This window comes from Lycium barbarum, chromosome 2, assembly GCF_019175385.1.
Source record: "Lycium barbarum isolate Lr01 chromosome 2, ASM1917538v2, whole genome shotgun sequence".
NCBI lineage: Eukaryota > Viridiplantae > Streptophyta > Magnoliopsida > Solanales > Solanaceae > Lycium > Lycium barbarum.
The window spans coordinates 116,343,386-116,363,028 of record NC_083338.1 but is presented as its reverse complement, the minus strand read 5'-3'; the positions used below and the strand labels follow the sequence as shown (position 1 = coordinate 116,363,028).

Here is a 19,643-nt window from a genome sequence, read left to right as displayed (position 1 = left end):
ATTTGTCTAAAAATTGACTTATAGTCTCAAACTTCAAATATTTTTGTCAGAAGTTTGATATGACATTTTAAAACTTCACACTCGAATTATTTGAACTCTGATAATTCATTCATTTTATCTTACACATGGTACCTCCATTTCATTTTACTCGTGATACCTTATTCATTTCATTCATGATACCTCAATATAATTTATTACTTTTCAGTTGATATTAGTCCAAATTAGATAGAAATTTAAGAAAATTCCCAATATAATGACTGAAACACTAATATAAGAAAAAAAAAAAAAAAAAAAAAAAGAGCACTATATATGTTGGTCGCGTAGCATACAATTCCATAGAATTTTTTTAAAATCAACGCAAGCTTTTGACGAAGAACAGAAAAAGGGAGAAGAAAAGAGGCAGGGGAGAAGCATAGTTATCTTTTAAGTTTGCCAAAATTATGTGCATGTTTTTTGTGCGGAATGTCCTTCAAAGGCTCTGGTCTTTAATTTTTTTTCCCTCAAATTTGAAATCTTTAATTTTTATCCGTCGCCTAAAAATTCATGGGTTCCGGGTTCGAATTCCCGCTCAGTAAAATATTTTTTAAAAAAAATCGCAAGGCAGAGGTTTGTAATAAATTTAGACCTATTTGGGCAAAGGCCTATTCAGGCGAAGTTAGGGCTATTCAGCCAGGGCTTAAGATAAACATCTGCCTGAATAGGCCTAACTTTGCCCAAAAAGTTAGGAATTAAGATTTAAGGCAAAGGTTTTCCTTAAGTCCTAATTTTGGGTAAAAATTTGTCTTCAGGCATAATTTTGCCTTAATAGGTATATTTTTGCTTGAATAGGCATAATTTTGCTGTAAACCTTTACCTTGTGAAATTATTTATTTTTTTATTGAGCTGAGATTCGAATTCAGAATCTCAGAGCATTAAGAGACGGATAAAAATTAAAGACCAACAATTTGAGGGACAAAATTAAAGATCAGTGCCTTGGAAGGCCAATCGTGCAAATGACCCCAATTGTGCGAAAAAGTGAACACAGATGGCCCAAAAGAGTTGGAAGACCCAACAATGATAATATTGTTTCTTCACTAAATGGGCTTCGCCTTTTCCCATACTAAAATTTGGTACTTACTCAAAATAGGCTCAATTTAAAGAGGAGAAAGATGGGTGTACTCGAACCTTCTAGGCTTCAATCCAGTAGTTCTATTGTTGAGAAAAGGACCAAAATCATCCATAATGTTTGGGTTTGGATCAAAATCATACATATTCTTTCACATGGTGCACTAATAGTACATTATGTTTGCATAAGTGGTGCACTTTTAGTCACAATCCCAAATAAATTTAACGGAAAAGAACAAAAATGCCCCTGAACTTTTAGAAAAGGTATAAAAATACCCTTTATTCATCTATTTTGCTAAAACTACCCCTCAATTCAACTTTTTGAGAATTTATTCCCCTTGACTAACGGACAACACTAATTTTTTATTTTTTAAAAAAAAAAAAAATTGCACATGACATTTTATTACTGAAAAATTGATTTATTCTTTTAAAAAGAAATCTGAAACCTTGGAATTTTTTTAAATTTGGAAAACTTTTTTTTAACGAGTAAAACCTTGACTAACGGACAACATTAATTTTTTTTCTTTTCAAAATGTGAAAAATTGGATTTTTATAAAAATCTGAAAAAAATAATTTTTTTATGGAAAAACTGTGTTTAAAAAAAAAACAGAAAACTATCTTTTTTTAAATCTAGAAGAAAATTATGGAGTATTAGTTTTGCACATTTTACTTAAAAAAAACAATCAGTTTTTCAGATTTAAAAATTGAATTTTCTAAAAAAAAAATGGGGTTTCCACCCGTTAAATTTTTTTTCCAAACTTAAAAAAATTTCACATGTTTTAATGAAAATCCAATTCTTTTTTTATATATATATATATATATATATATATATATATATATATATATATATATATATATATAAGGCTTACTACATTTGTTTTTTTAAAGAAATGGATGTTGAAAAATTATTTTTCCTTATTCTACAAATAACGATTTTTCAGATTTCTTTTTAAAAGAATAAATCAATTTTTCAGTAATAAAATGTCATGTGCAATTTAATTTATTTAAAAAAAAAAAATTAGTGTTGCCCGTTAGTCAAGGGAAATAAATTCTCAAAGAGTTGAATTGAGGGGTAGTTTTAGCAAAATAGATGAATAAAGGGTATTTTTATACCTTTTCTAAAAGTTCAGGGGCATTTTTGTTCTTTTCCGTTAAATTTATTTGGGATTGTGACTAAAAGTGCACCACTTATGCAAACATAATGTACTATTAGTGCACCATGTGAAAGAATATGTATAATTGTGATCCAAACCCAAACATTATGGATGATTTTGATCCTTTTCTCTTCTATTGTTTGAGCGACCTGCTTCCTTTTCCCCTTTGAATTTACACATCATTAAATAACTTTCACCTAAGTATTTTAATGGGAAAAGGGCCTGATTTACTCCTCTACTTTGGGAAAAGGTTCATATTTACCCCTCGTTATACTATCAGGCCATTTATACCCCTACCGTTACAATAGTTGAAATATTTGCCCCTATTTTTAACGGAGGGGTAAATATGAACCTTTTCTAAAGTAGAGGGGTAAATCAGGCCCTAAAAAATAAAACACCCTAAAGTTTCCAAACAAAACTTACTTCGGGTACCTTTTCAACCCCTAAAATGACTATCCGAACGTCTACATATCCTTGATGTATTGAGCCTACATTATTGTACGTAGAAAAAATATCAGGTTCTATATAAAATATTGACGTTTCGGAGTCTTGACACACCACTAATCATTGGTCAAAGTATGAAAAAAAAACTAAATTTTTTTAACCAAAACTTACTTCGGGTACCTTTTCAACCCCTAAAATGACGATCCGAACATCTACGAATTCTTGATGTATTGAGCCTACATTATTGTACGCAGAAAAAAATATCAGGTTCTATATAAAATATTGACGTTTCGGAGTCTTGACACACCACTAATCATTGGTCAAAGTATGAATAAAAAATAAAAATTGGCCAACTTTATTTTTTGCAACACTTAGTGTTATTTTCCATACTTTGACTAATAATTAGTCGTGTGTCAAGGCTCCGAAACGTTAATATTTTATATAGTACCTGATATTTTTTTCTGCCTACAATAATGTAGGCTCAATACAGCCAAGATTCGTAGACGTTCGGATCGTCATTTTATGAGTTGAAAAGGTACCCGAAGTAAGTTTTGGTTGAAAAAATTTAGTTTTTTTTTTCATACTTTGACCAATGATTAGTGGTGTGTCAAGACTCCGAAACGTCAATATTTTATATAGAACCTGATATTTTTTCTGCGTACAATAATGTAGGCTCAATACATCAAGGATATGTAGACGTTCGGATAGTCATTTTAGGGGTTGAAAAGGTACCCGAAGTAAGTTTTGTTTGGAAACTTTAGGGTGTTTTATTTTTTAGGGCCTGATTTACCCCTCTACTTTGTAAAAGGTTCATATTTACCCCTCCGTTAAAAATAGGGGCAAATATTTCAACTATTATAACGGTAGGGATATAAATGGCCTGATAGTATAACGAGGGGTAAATATGAACTTTTTCCCAAAGTAGAGGGGTAAATCAGGCCCTTTTCCCTATTTTAATTGCAATTTTGTTGCCGTCCCATTAATTGGAATTCATATTCATTACAATTCTCAGACGACATTTCCGCAGAAAAAAATTTTTACACGAAATTCGCCAATTGCATTGCCTAAGTAGACTTCTTTCGTTTTCTTAACCCAATGCCTCGGTATGTACAATATTTTTGTAGCTATTTATTTTTTTCGTTTTATGCTCGTTTTGTTGATTTCAGTTCTATGGTTGATCATTTATGTGATTTTTCAGGTATTACTGTGACTATTGTGACACTTACTTGACACATGATTCGGTGAGTTTTTTTTTTTTTTTTTTTTTAAGTTTCACTGTGAATTAAAGTTGTGATATGTTCTACTTTTGTTCTAATGGTAGCATTGTGGATTTTTGGCAAACTCTGTAATTCCAACTTTCCACATTCAATGTTTAAACGACAAGATTAAAGACAATTTGGGTCATTCTACATATGACCACAAGATTCAAAAGTTTGCTTTACTTTCTTCAACTTCGTGTCAAGTCAAAACCAGACAAACAAATTGAAACGGAGGGAGTCATGAATTAGTCTTTTCGTCCCAAAATTAAAATGTTAAGACTTGAGAGCTATGATTATGGATTGTGTTAAACACCTTCAAGGATACCAGAAAGGATATAATTCTAATGAGAAATGTTGTATAGTAGGTAACAATTTTTTAGCTTGAGAAAGAGGGCATTACTGGAGAAAGATTGTGGAAAGAATAGTTACCACTTAAAACTCGATTTCCAATTTAACGTGCAAGAACTGTCTCATGGTATGTCCTAGGTTATGCATTGCATGTTTATTACGGGTTGGATCTTATACAGTGTTAAGCGCAGCTGAGATTTTTATGACTTGAAAGTAAACGAAATTTGTAGTTGGGCTTCTCAAAAATTACAGCTTAGAACTTAGAGTTTGATTGGACCAGCGAAAAGCCTAGTCCTCAGTCCACAAATAATGCTTCCAGAGTTGGCGAAGGAGTTACCACATTTGATGAAGTCGCACGAGGCTTTTGGTGTTCAAATAATTACTCCACCACTCATGGACTTTAGAGGTCCATCTAGAAATGGAAAGAGAGAGGATTGCAACTAAAGGGGTTGAGTGCAACAACAACAACATACTCAGTATAATCCCATCCCACTAGGTGGGTTCTGGGAAGGGTAGAGCGTACGCAAACCTTACCGCTACCTTAACTAAAGGGGTTGAGTGTTAACTAATTATCTAATATGATAGAGAACTCCATATTCGTATTATCATATGACTATGGAGTTATTTGGATTGCTTGTAAACAAAAAATGGTTTGTAATTGATTTCCACTTGCCCTATTCATATCAGTATATATGTAAATAAGTTGTAAATCATCTTCTGGAAGTCTGAGACCTTGTTTCCTTATAATCAATGCAGTGTTACTAGGGGTCATACCCATAGATCCCCAGTAGTTATTGAGTCTAAGCAATAATAGTTTTGATCTTCAATCATATGTGTCAATTTCAATATGATTAAACATCATCTTAAACTTGGAGATGTAACAGTGGTTTACCTCCTTTATATATATATATATATATAATTATGTGGTAGTTATCTCAAAAGAAAAAGATAAAACTTTTCTTATTATTGCTGTCTATTTAGTTTACAATTAGGTGCTTCTTTAGTGGGCACCTTACCCCAACTAGGTCGAAGTAATGTGATAGTGTAGCATGAAAGGATATAAAGCTCTTAAAGTCTTGATTAAAACAAATAAAAATTATAAAGCTCTTAAATCTTGATATAGCCATTCTATTTCTCTTGCTATGCACCTCAAATGATGACTCGCCAAAGGATTTATCCACCAAGTCAAAGTCAAGTAAGTTGTTGCTCTATCTTCTTTAGAAGATGAGGTATAGTGGAACACATAATAGATTTGGACGTCAAAATGGCAATTTGTTGCTGAACCAATCAAGATAGGGGTTTGAGTCAAACCAATTGACTGCAGACAAGGCATGAATTGGGATGATATTGGAAGACCACTCATTCTTTGGTCCTTGTGATTCTGGCCCTGGCTTTTAGTCAGAACTGATGTACTAATATGTTATACTAAAGCTCAGGACTAGAATCGCAGCACAAGCCAGAAGTTATTTTAGTTCTTTATGAATCAATGCCCTTTTTAGCATTTTGAATGGAATGGAAGAACATACAATTTTTCTGAGTCGGTCGGAAAATAACACTGACCTTTTAATCGGATTATTCGATTATTTGAAGGTTGTAAACCACAAGGATAAACATATATAGAATCACATAGGGAGGGGCGGTTTAGTTGTCATACAAGATAATCAATTATGTCGACTGCAATGACTCTGAGGCAATTCACGGTTTCATATAAGAAGAAAAGACGAAGTACAAGTTTGATAGCTAAGTAGGCGTTTGGCCATAGATTCCAAATATTTTTCACTTTATTTGGAATTTATGGAGTTGCTTGAAGATGGAGTTGTGTTTGGAATTATAAGCTGTTTTTCAAGTTTGAAATACAACTTTAAGTTGGATTTGAAATTTTCATGGCCAAACACTGATTTTCAAATAAAGTGAAAAATTATTATTCCAGAAAAAAGTGAATAATTTTATGGCCAAATGGGTAAGTTCAATTCATTTCTCCCAAAAACAAATATTAGAAGATGGATAGCTGGTTTGTCTAAAAGTCCTTTTGGGGAAATACAAAGGCTGTCCACTATTAAATTTTATCTGTTTTTCGGAAAAGAAGATAACCACTATTAAATTTTATCTGTTTTTCAGAAAAGAAGATAACCACTATTAAATTAGCAACAATGCACATTCCTGAAACGAAAAATGGTAGAACTTGAAAATTCATACAGCCTAAGGCGATTGATGTGTAGGAGGTGTCGTTGTAACAAAAGAGAAGTTGTAGAAGAACTCATTTGATATGGACAAAAGGTGTGTGGTCAAAGCCCGCTCTCAACATATCGACTTTTTCCTTATTGCAAAAATAAAATATAAAAAGGACTCATTTGATATGGACTGTACCCTGGCTTAATACCATAGGGTCTTGACTGTAGGGATGAAACTAGTGAGGTTGAAACCAGAATTTGGCAGCAGTTGTAGGAGCAAAGGATCAATGTACATAGGGGAAAGTTGTTCTGATAGAACCTATTGATTTAGAATCATTCAGCATCTGAATCCCTAACCAATAACTTGCTCCACGACTGAAAATCTGAGCTTTATCCGAGTGATGCTCTTAGTTGTCAAAACCCAGCACACCAATCGCTTGATAGTATGGTGTGTCTTCCAAACTGGGAAATGTAAAACATCCCTGTTACTGCTTTCACTTTTTATTTTATCGCTGACTTGAGATCAGTTGAACACGTTTTGATGCTAATAACTTTTTCTTTTTTGATCAGTAAACAAGAACATCTTGATGCAAATATTCTTCATACTTTATAGTGGTACTTGTAATTCTGCTGCAAAAAGGTGTATCTATTTCTGCAACTTTTGGGAGTTGTGCATTCTATTGCGTGAATGATCTAAAACTGTTTTAGATTATCCTCTGCTTCTTGTTGCTTGGAGATCTGATTTCATTAACGTTTTATTTTAAATTCTCAGCCTTCTGTCCGAAAACAGCATAATGCCGGTTACAAACACAAGGTGTGTTTTATACTTTGTAACTTTTCTGATAATCCTGTCTCCTAGCGTGAATGTTATCTTCTCTGCGATGGTACTAATGCTAGGAATTGTTTTCAGGCTAATGTACGGTCTTATTATCTGAAATTTGAGGAGGAGCAAACACAGATTATGATAGATCAGAAAATCAAGGAGCGCCTTGGGCAGGCAACAGCCTACCAGCAAATAGGTGCAGCTTATAATCAACATCTTGCTGCCTTCCCTGGTCAACGGCCCCGCCTACCTATGATGCCACCTCCTGTGCTGCCTGTTCCAGGAGCTATGCCCCCACAATCAATGCCAAGTGTCAGGCCTCCCATTTTGCCACCTCCAGTTCTTGGTGCTCCAGGTACTAATCCATGTAATTTATTTGTTGATTCCTCAATATTTTCTGCCACTTGTTGGCGTCTATGTTTATCAGATTTTTTTATTATTTTTTTCACTTTGTACATTTGAGTGGGATAATATCCATCTGTAGGTATTTTATGATGGACTTACTGTTATGAAGCATGTCTCCCCTGGTTTAGGCTGAGGCACTTTCTTCAGTTTCGGAAGTTAATGATTGCTGTCAATAAAAGTGCTTTAGATAGTTTTTTAAGCTTGCTGCAGATAATGAACGGAAGAACTACTCATTTACGTCTTGTCTAATTTGTTCTTTTCTGTGTCATGGGCATCTAATTGAGTCCCAAAACGAACAAATAACTTTTGCTGAACAATCAAATGGATTCTGAAAAATATACATGTTAACTTTGTGATGTCCTTTTCAGGTTATTCAGCGGTTCCTCCAACAGCACCAATTGCAGGGCAGATGCCACCTGTTTCATCCTTGCCGATGCAACCCAATGCTGTTCCAGCTCCTCCTGCTATGAACCCTCTTGCAGGTGTTCCAGGTGTAGCGGCTTCACCTACTCTAGGCAGTACCTCTGTTCCTGCTACACAATTAATGTATCAGCCAGGCGGTACCTCTGTTCCTGCTACACAATCAATGTACCAGCCAAATCCCAATGGAATTGCTGCCTCTTCTGCTAATGCTACAACAACCAGCTAGATTTGTGCTCAAGTAGTTTTACTATCTTCTGTATTCTCGGTAGGATAATTATGGTTTTGGATGAAATGGCAAAAGGAACAATGGCTTCTTAATGAGTACCAGTACTGAACTTCATCAAGTTCTCCAGTTAATTGTAGAGAAGAGAGAGAACTTTTGCTTCTGGAGTTGATACTAGGAAGAATATCAATTACTTGATCTGATCTATGAGTATTTACTGGTTCTTATGCATTGTAGCTTAATCTTATACAAGGAACCTTGGACTTCTTGTCAGTATTGTTCTACCAATTCCCTTAATTGGACTGATCGTTCGAAATTAAGCCGAGCCTTAAAGTTGAATCTTCGTTTTATTGTTCGCGTTTAGTGCGTTAAAGGACCTACGTAGCATCTTTTAGTCCGGGATTCGTCAATCTACATCGTTAGCAAGTACAGAGGAGACCAGTCATGGCCATGTTCATGCATTTCTCTACCCTTAAATAACACCACATAGGTAACTGGTTCAAGCACCAATACAGGCGAATAGATAAATTCAAGATTAAATCTAGAAAAATTGTTCGCGCATGTATCTCTAGTACTAGTTTTAGTTTACGCGCTTTGCGCATGACCAAAGCACGTACCTCATTTGACAATAAATACCTCATTTGACAATAAATAAGACAGTAAAATATTAAATTCAATTACGAACTTCATCGTTAATTTGACGTTAAATTGCTCGCAGCTAATTTCTTGAGCCTCGGTTTGTATTCATCGAACAAATAAAATCTCAAGAGATAAGTTCATGTCAATTAAAATTGCTTTAGGATCTTGAAGTTAAGTACTAATAATTCTTCACTTGTTCGTTATTCAAATGATTGGCTCACTTGAATTCAAGTTAGCTCTTTAAATAAATCATAACTAATATTAACTGTTCCTTATTTATTGTAAGATTTTTTTACATTTCATGGTTGATTATAAAATTTAAGCTAATTTCTTGAGTAATTTTCTTTTGGGCGATAATGTTGATTCATAGAGATTAAAAATCGAAAGATGAAGATTTGCATAATATCAAGACAATGTCGCATCATCCACCAGATTGGAGCACAATATATACTCCTCAAAATTGAATATTACTCCGGTTACTTTCCAATATTGCTGGGAAAGAAAAATCAAATCAGCCTTCACATAAGTATAAAATATTACATTCGATGGCTAACTTTTTTCTCCCATGTACTCAACAATCCTAGAAACAATAATGAATTTTAATTAATTTTAATATTGGGGTCAAGGGTTAGCTCTTAGTGAGCTCTTTGCCTTTCATAGTTGAGATAGAAGGTTCAAATTCCATCAATAGTGCAGCATTCTCTTCTTCTTTTTCCCTTCCTCCTCCCTCTTGATATTTAAAAAGATACCAATAATGCATTACCAATAAAAACTTCACCACTCAAAATGTAGCTATTTCACTAGAAAGGAGAAAAAGATGGGGCACAAGAATATGTTTTTAGTATAAAGGGGGGGGGGGGGGGGGGGGGGACTATAAAGTAACATACCAAACCAAAGCTTCAAAAAACTTCCTTGATGCCACAATTTGCTTTTTTTCGTCCAATTATGTGATAATGTTCAGATTGGAAACGCTAACTTTCTTAGTTTTGTTTCGTATGAATTGATATATAAAATTTTAATTGGTTACATAAAATAATATTGTATGTTATGGTACATAACTTAGGTATGTAAATAATTACATAAGGTGGAATCTTAGTTGGTTTTAAATTCCTAAATACTAGGATTTCCTACATAGTTTAATTAAAGAAGGATTTAATAACCGAAATTTTAGTTAGATTTTTTAAAGTCTTAAATGTTTGAATAATTATTAAATGACTATTTTATCTATTGTAGAGTCTTTTAATGAAAGACAAAAGTTCAATCAACATTTCTAAAACCCGCTTTTAATATAATATAAATAATAAGCAACAAATGATTGGTTCAATTAATTACGCAAAAGGAGAGGTTAAGTTCTCCAACTCTAATGTCATGAAAGCTATCTACCAAGGTGATTGTCTGTAGTGGAATAAATCTTGGATCAGGATGCAGCCATTTATTAACAATATTCTTGAGCTACATCGTAAAATGAGGAAGACCGCGACCTTAGTCTTCCATGGTTCGACAATTTAAGGAAATATGAGAGGAGCAAAGGCATAATCAATCCTTCACTCCACTTGCACCCATCCCCTGATTTCCCCTCTCCCACACACAAAGAAGAAAAACATAAACTTAGGGGAATAAATACATTTCTCAAATGGCTATCTAGTCCACTTTTCCCTGATTGTTTCTCTTGAACATGCAGATGCAAGAAAGCAAAGTACTAAATGTCTAGAAAGAGAAGAAAAACAACAAATAGGGGTTCACACAAGTTTTACATTTATAAGCACAATTGTCTTCATACAACTTTTTCATCGCATGCTAAGTGAAGTGACCACCAGGCTGGTGAAACAATCAGCTGTGACACAATCTTCAACGACGTCCATGAGAAATATGAATAAGAGTAAGTTCAAAAAAGCACTCCGCTGGGCCAATTATTTTTCAAGGCAGATTCCTGAGTTGCTGGAAAGAGACATAAATTTCATGAATATAACATCGAGAATAGTCCCACAGCATGACATAATCTTCACAAAGGTCAGTCAAATGTGTCCTAAGCAATCTATAGAGCATCTTTTCCTTCTCTTCATTCCCAATAGATAAGTTTCATCGCTAATTGCTAAATAGTTGCTTGACCTTTTGATTACAGCATCTTTAACATACCACTCGAAGTTATTGTTTAGGAGATTTTCAATGCTTAAGAAGCGAAGCAAAAACCAATCAAAGACATACATATCAAAAAATCCTGTTATTTTGGTTGTGAAACCAATCGAATATGGTGGTGAGAGTCCGAGTTTATTTGACTAAATTATTTGCGATGTCTTCTCGTTTCATTCTAGTTTTACACTTTTACAAGGAAATTTTCCTGTTTTCTATTCTAATCGAATATGGTGGTGAGAGACCGAGTTTATTTGACTAAATTATTTGCGATGTCTTCTTGTTTCATTCCAGTTTTACACTTTTACAAGGAAATTTTCCTGTTTTCTATTCTATGTTGGATCTCATTGTTTTGCAATAAGGACTTACCTTAGAATTCAGTAATAGAAATTAAAAAGGACTTAACTTCCCATTTAAGTTCTCAGCGGAGTTTAGCAACTAGTAATTACCTTAACAGAAGTGCTAAGAATCCTTTGTTGCTTCAGCGTCGTGATGTCTCCATGGATTAAGAGCTTCTCTAACAGCCTTGGCTTCAGGAGAATTCTCCCAGGCTCTCTTTTCTGCCTCTAGAACAGTCACCTTATCATCTGTCATACATACAAATTGTTATTGAGATAAAACAGCCAGCATACTTTTTCTTCAGAAGAGAAAAAAATGCTAATATAGTAAGATTAAACAGTTATCATTAGCAAGGACACAAAGAAGTATGAGCAAAAAATTAGGTTTCTACTGCAAGTCAGATCCAAAGTCCAGTGACAGTGCGACCAATCTCTAGTAAGTTCTCCCTCCGTCCTAATTTAAGTGTCATACTTTCCTTTTTGGTCTGTCACAAAAAGAGTGTCTCTTTCTATATTTAGCAAGTAAGACCGCAAGATTTAAAGGACTAAACTAAGACCTTAAATTGGGATGGAGAGAGTATAAATTATGCTATCAATCAATAACTAGGCCTCAAGACATTATGATGAAAAATCTAAAATATTTCCAAACTGACTGGCATTGCAAAATTCAAAGCTCAGATCTTTCTCTCATTTTTCCTTTTCTTTTAATGAAATAAAGCTTCAATCTTCCTTTAATTTTCAAAAAGGAATAATGGGTAAGGCATAAATAAGAAGTAGAATGGTAAAGGCAAGAGAGAAAAAAGAATGGTATTTCTCAGACATACAAAAGCCAGTCTTAATCATGAATAACTCCATGGAACCTCCAATCATGGCTGAAACTACTGCAATTTTCACGTACCAATCCCAGAATTTCATTTCACCACTGCTTCAATTCCTGCAAATCATAGTGGACTTGAAGCTAAATCAACTCCAAAGCACTAAAAATTGATAAGCGCCCAATAGATTGGGATAAAATACTGACCTAATTGGTTTCCTTCCACTATTAACTCTATCAGTCAATGAAATCAACAGTATGTATTGGGAAAATGAGCTAAAAGGACTTTTGAGAGTAAAATGAAGAATATGGGATTTTTATTTCTTTTTTTTTTCTTTTGTTATAAATATTTAATTAGAGGTTAATTATGAAGATTTCATGAAGAGATGGGGTTGAATTAAAATATTTGTAAACTTAGGGTAAAAAATTAAAAGGAACTCTATCCCCCTAAGTTTTTTTAATTTACACAAAAACTCCTAAGTTTTTTTAATTTACACAAAAACTCAAAAATAAAAGCACTTTTTACCAAAAAAAAAAACTGTACGTTTTTCTCTTAAAAAATACGCAAGCAACTATTGGTTGCTTAAACAACTCCTTGTTGCTTATACAATAACTTTGTATCTCATTAAAACTAGGTAAACAACTAGTAGTTGTTTAAATAAATAAAGGTTGCTTATAATAAACAACACGAAGTTGTTTAAGCAACTCATTATTGCTTATACATGAACTCAATTGGAAATTAATTGATTGATCACAAATGAAAATTAACTAATATAAAAATCTTGTTTCTTGTAAAAACTAGTCATTTGATGAGTGATTAAATCCAACTTATTAATTTTATCACAATTGATCGCAAAATTGATTGACTCAATTAAAAGATCAAAAACTTTTAACAAAACCCAAAAAGTTGCTTACAATAAACAACAAAAAGTTATTTCGACAACTCCTAGTTGCTTACAACAGAACCCCAATTCTTGTGAAAACTTAGCAAACAATCGATTGTTGCTTAAGCAAATAGTAGTTATTTATGTTAAACAACACGAAGTTGTTTATGAAACTGTTGGTTGTTTACATTAGAACTTATCGAGCGGGTCATTGGATGTTCAATTGTTATCAAGTGAATACGTTGATGTTCAAATATTCATATAATCAAACAACATTGATTCCATTATCACTAGATTAGTAAGTTATTGTTAAACTATTGGTAGAGCCAATCAATTTTGCGATCAATTGTGGTATTATTAATAAGTTGGGTTTAATCACTCATTGGACGACTCGTTTGATATTTAATTGTTATCAAGTGAATACGTTGACGTTCAAATATTCATATAATCAAACAACATTGATTCCATTATCACTAGATTAATAAGTTATTGTTAAACTATTAGTAGAGTCAATCAATTTTGCGGTCAATTGTGATATTATTAATAAGTTGGGTTTAACCACTCATTGGACGACTCGTTTGACATTTAATTGTTATCAAGTGAATACGTTGATGTTCAAATATTCATATAATCAAACAACATTGATTCCATTATCACTAGATCAATAAGTTATTGTTAAACTATTAGTAGAGTCAATCAATTTTGCGGTCAATTGTGATATTATTAATAAGTTGGGTTTAACCACTCATTGGACGACTCGTTTGACATTTAATTGCTATCAAGTGAATACGTTGATGTTCAAATATTCATATAATCAAACAACATTCATTCCATTATCACTAGATCAGTAAATTTTTGTTAAACTATTAGTAGAGTCAATCAATTTTGCGATCAATTATGATATTATTAATAAGTTGGGTTTAATAACTCATTGAACGACTCGTTTGATATTTAATTGTTATCAAGTCAATAAGTTGATGTTCTAATATTCATATAATCAAACAACATTGATTCCATTATCACTGGATCAGTAATTTTTTGTTTAAACTATTAGTATAGTCAATTAATTAATGATAAAATTAATAAGTTGGATTTAATCACTCATCAAATGACTAGTTTTTACAAGAAACAAGGTTTTTATATTAGTTAATTTTCATTTGTGATCAATCAATTAATTTCCAATTGAGTTCATGTATAAGCAATAATGAGTTTGCTTAAACAACTTCGTGTTGTTTATTATAAGCAACCTTTATTTATTTAAACAACTACTAGTTGTTTACCTAGTTTTAATGAGATACAAGGTTATTGTATAAGCAACAAGGAGTTGTTTAAGCAACCAATAGTTGTTTGCATATTTTTTAAGAGAAAAACGTACAGTTTTTTTTTTTTTTTTTTTTTGGTAAAAAAGTGCTTTTATTTTTGAGTTTTTGTGTAAATTAAAAAAACTTAGGGGTTTTTGTGTAAATTAAAAAAACTTAAGGGTTTTTGTGTAAATTAAAAAAACTTAGGGGGATAGAGTCCCTTTTACCTAATTTTTAAAACTTGAGTCCTAAATTCTTAAATAAGTAACTCAAAAGTCTCTTTTAATAAAATGCCCCTACATACATGGTGTATCCTTATCAATGGGGCAGGTGGTGTTCCGGCCCAATATTAGGATCTATGGGGTCATTTGCACTTTTGGCCCTTCAAATGAGCTGGTCTTTAATTTTGGTCCTTCAAATGAGCCGGACTTTAATTCTTGTCTTTCCATCAAATTTATGCCACGAGCGTAAGTTACGCATCATAATATTCTTAAATTATGACCGTGACATAAAAAAACTAGGCATAAGTGCCATTTTGAAGAGAAAAAACTAAAGACCAGTCCATTTGTAGGGCAAAAATAAAGGGGAAACTTGCATGATTGTCCTTCTTCGGGTGGTCTTTAATTTTTGGTCTTCGCCTAATACCAGAGGTTCTGGCTTCAAACCCCGGCTCAATCAAAAAAAAAAATTGAAGGCAGAGTTTCGTAATAAAATTAGGCCTTAAGGCAAACTTTTGCCCAAAATTAGGCCTTAAGGCAAAATTCTATCTTAAGGCCAAACTTTTGCCCAAATAGACCTCATTTCGGCAAATGTTAAGCCTTAAGGCAGAGGTTTCGCGAAAGTCTTGCCTTGTAATTTTTTTTTTTTTGCTGAGCGGATGTTCAAACCCAGAATCTCAAGATATTTTTAGCCACTTTTTTAAGCGAATGACAAAAATTAAAGACCAATAATTTGAGGGCAAAATTAAAGACCAGGGCATTTGAAGGGCAATCCGCGCGTTTGAAGGACAATCCGCGCAAAAAAAAAAATGAAAATAAAGGACCAGTAAATTTGAAGGCCAAACTAGGGGCGGGCGTTCGTGTTATATCTCATATTTTTGTATATTCGGATATTTCAAGGTAATCGCAACAAGTTAAGGGCAAGGCTATATTTTGATCTTGTTTAATATACAAGTTGTTTATTAGTACGGAAATATTGAGAAAGGCTAAGGGTAAAAAGGGAAATTCACAAGAAGGTTCATGGTAATATTGTGGAAGGCTAGGGGCAAAATGGAAATTTCACAAAATATTCAAGAAGGTTCTTGAAGGGGCCATGTTGGCCGTGTGGCATATGTCCACATTTTTATTAAATGGGGCTAATTATAAATATATATGGACCAAGGCTTACATAACAAGACAAGTAGTCATCTTTGTTTATTTTAAGAAAGTTCAAGAAAAAAGGGAGAAGGGGACATGTGTCCACCTTGTGTTGGTAGAAGCCATATATATATATATATACAATTGATGACAAAATAAGGCATATTTATCTTCTAAATCAAGAAGCTTGGAGAGAAAAGAAAAAGAAGAAGAGAGAGGGGGTTCGGCCATGGTTGGCCGAACTTGAGCTATGGAAAATTGATCAAAAAAAAATATTTTCTTCTAGCTTTTCTACCAATTGGAAGGTCCTCTATAACATGGAGTAGTAGTTGGAGCAAGCAAACCATTCATTCTTGCAAGGCACAACTCTAGCCAAGTTGAAGAGCTAAGTGAAAAAGATAAGGTTTAATCCTCTTTTATATGTTATGGATGGTTTACGCATGTTCTTGGGTGTAGAAATGGATGAAATTCTTGAAACTAGGTGTGTTGATGTTGTAGTTGTGAGTGGGTTGTTTTGTGTAGAAGGAATGAATTAAATTTACTTAATATCTTGGTTGTTGTGTTGTGGATTCTATGATGTTAATGAAAGTTCAATGATTGAAGTTGAAGTTGTTGTGGGCTGTTTTGGAAGCCAATGTGGATTGAATGTAATCTCTTGTATTTATGGAAAATAATGTCATTAGTGTATGAATTATTGGTATAGTTTATGAATTTGGAAGGAAAGGAAATGTGTTGTTATTGTTCTTGTTGAATTTGGAAGGTTTCGAGCGAAGTAATATGTTGATTGGGTTGTTTGGAACATTATGTGAATTGTTCGAAGTATTCTAGAACCATGTTAGAATGATTTCGGATTAATACTTGAATGCGGGATCATTGGTGTTAACTTGACTATATGTGGTTGAATTGGATATAAATGAAAAGCCGTTGAAATGTGACAAAGGTTGTTAATGTTAGAATATATTTTGGATTGATTATTGAAGTTGTTAGTATGATTATTGGTATTGTTGTTGATAATTTGGCCGAGTTGAATTCTCGGATTGTTGTTGATAAATTGGCCGAGTTAGATTCTCAGGGATGGTGTATTTACAGGGGAAATGCTACCGAAATTTCGGCAGATTATAAATGAATTTATGTGAAAGACTAAGACAAATGTGTGACGATGTGTTTGATGATTGTGTAAATCTTCTTGAATGTAGACTAGCGATAGCGAGCTTGGACAATTAAGCGTAGCCAATAGGACGTGGAGCAGGTATGTAAGGCTTACCCTTTCTTTCTTTTGGCATGATCCTTGTGAAACGAACAGACGATATGTATATGATTCCAAAGGAACTCCCATTCTTAGAGCCACTAGGATGGCTAACGTTCTTGATTTCCATAAGCTGTTTCATATGGTTTTGATGCGTATCTATGATGTCCGAAGTTCTGTTTGATATGTTTCCGAATGGCATTCGAGAGACAATTGATATGACTAATGTCTTGATTTTCAAATGATAGCACGTTTGATTATTCCATCGAGTCTTTGATATATTTTGACACGTATATATGGTTCCAAAAGTTCTATTTTGATTTGATCCACGGCGATATTCGAAAGGTACTTAATATGATTATTGCTTTGATTTTCCAAAAATAGCTTCAGAAACGTTCGTAGAAGGTTCTGTACTAAAACGTCCATAACTTTTTCATACTAACTCGGATTGACTTGAAACGTGTTTATGATCCTCAAGTGTCGATTTGCGTACCTATCTATCGAGTCTTGATTTGTATGCATATAGTTTCTCACTACTCTGCTCGTGCACGCCTCAATACGTCTTTCACCGAGTCCCGGGCCGGGTATGTTATCGTGCGCACTCCACTGCATTATTCACCGAGTCTTTCACTAGAGGGCCGGGTACGGTATATGTATATGATGACATGATGAGATGATGATGTGTTATGGCGGCCAGGAGGGCATATGATGATTTGATTCACCGAGTCCCTCACTAGAGGGCCGGGTACGGTATGTATATGATATATGATGTCCACATGCATGATTTTATCTACCGAGTCCCTTAATGGGCCGGGTACGGCATGATTTGATTCACCGAGTCCCTCACTAGAGAGTCGGGTACGGTATATATGTATATATATGCATGCATGATGATATGATAGTATGATAACATGATTTTATCCACCGAGTCCCATAACGGGCCAGGTACGGTATGTGATAATGATATGCATGATTTATGTTTTAAAGGCAAGAGCTTTGGTACTCTGGACATTGTACATGTTTCTGTACTCCTTGTATCAGTTATGATCCTTTTACTGTGATTCCTGCCTTACATGCTCAGTACATATTCCGTACTGACCCCCTTTCTTCGGGGGCTGCGTTCCATGCCACGCAGGTACACCCAGATGAGTGGAAGATATTACTAGAAGATGTTCCAGCGGGATTGGCGAGCTCCACTTCCTTCCGGAGTGTTGCCGAGTCGGAGTTTGTATGTTATGATTTCTGGATTGATGTTGGAGACTTTGCAGACAGAGTCGTGGGTATAGAATGTCGGTACTGTAAGCGGCTCCACCAGCCGATGTTATTATGTTTCATGTTACAAGTTTCATGTGATGATAGATTTTATTTGAATTGAGTACGATGAAAAGAAAGGTTCTGAAAGCTTTACTATGTATTTCATTCTATTTGATTTAAGAGTCCTAAGAGATTATGTATGTAATAAGAGTCAGCGGGTTCGCTCGGCTCCGAATATGGGGTCGGGTACCCATCACACCCTAGTAAGGTTAGGGTGTGACAGTTCGGTTCTTCGGTTTGATTTTATCGAACTTCGGTTCGGCTATTTCGGTTTCGGTTTTTTGAAGATGGACACCGAACCAAACTAGTTCGGTTCGGTTCTTTCGGTTTCGGTTTTTTGAAGTTTGGTTCGGTTCGGTTTCGGTTTTTTCAATTCGGTTTTTTTGATATGATATTAGAAGCGATTCCATTTACACTAATTCATATTCTCAAAAGCAACAAAACATAAAACTGACAAATTAAAATCAAAATCAAACAAACAGGATACACAATAATAGAAAACCATAACAATAATATATGATTACTAGGTGTTATATACATACAGTAAAAATAATTAAGAAAACACATAAAGGACATACATTAATTCTAAAGACACATCCTAGTCACATTTCTTTGTTAAAGATATTTGATTTTCTCAATTGAAGTGGAAAATTAGGGATACAAAAGCAAAAGAGGGCTTGTTACAATTGAGTTTTTTTTTTTGCTTAAACTTAATGGGCGTGGACTATTTTAATTTTTTTGGGTAATGTATTAAATTTCGGTTCTTCGGTTCGGCTATTTCAGTTTCGGTTTTTTGAAGGTGGACACCGAACACCGAACCAAACTAGTTCGGTTCGATTTCGGTTTCTTGAAATTCGGTTCGGTTCGGTTTGATTTTTCGGTTTTCGATATTTATGCCCAGCCCTAGGCCAAACCGTGCAATTACTTCATTTTTTACATAAATAGAATCCTTTTTAACTTTCGACCTGACCCATTTAAAAAAGTTGTGTAAAAAACTCCCACATCAGAAGATGGAGTTCAACACTCTAGAAGATTAGCTTTGCCACAACTCATGGCGGATTATTAGAATTCGACCAAGCTCATATCCATTTAGAATGTGTTTGGTATGACCAAACTCATTTTTTTGTGAAAACTCATATCTAAACAATATTTTTCTAGGAAAAGATTTTACCGAAAAATAAATTCGAATTTTTAGTTGGTGAATAAAAATATTAAACATCAGTAACAATATTAGCAAATTGGAGAGAATTCTTTAGTAAAATTTCTGT

General features: G+C 33.8%; 1 protein-coding gene and 1 long non-coding RNA gene across 2 annotated transcripts; one reads left to right on the top strand and one right to left on the bottom strand.

Moving 5' to 3' along the window:
* The first annotated feature begins 3,641 nt into the window (after positions 1-3,641).
* LOC132626869 (U1 small nuclear ribonucleoprotein C-like) lies at positions 3,642-8,679 on the top strand. Its single transcript, XM_060341889.1, has 5 exons — positions 3,642-3,805; positions 3,901-3,943; positions 7,253-7,294; positions 7,391-7,658; positions 8,077-8,679. Exons 1-5 carry the CDS (start codon positions 3,798-3,800, stop codon positions 8,355-8,357), a joined length of 642 nt encoding a protein of 213 aa, XP_060197872.1. The 5' UTR covers positions 3,642-3,797; the 3' UTR covers positions 8,358-8,679.
* Positions 8,680-10,590: 1,911 nt separating this feature from the next.
* LOC132626868 (uncharacterized) lies at positions 10,591-12,612 on the bottom strand. The gene is made up of 4 exons (XR_009577690.1): positions 12,483-12,612; positions 12,286-12,395; positions 11,573-11,710; positions 10,591-10,931 (listed from the first exon to the last, which is right to left on the bottom strand). It is a non-coding gene; the product is annotated as an uncharacterized LOC132626868 (long non-coding RNA).
* Between the last annotated feature and the right edge of the window lie 7,031 nt (positions 12,613-19,643).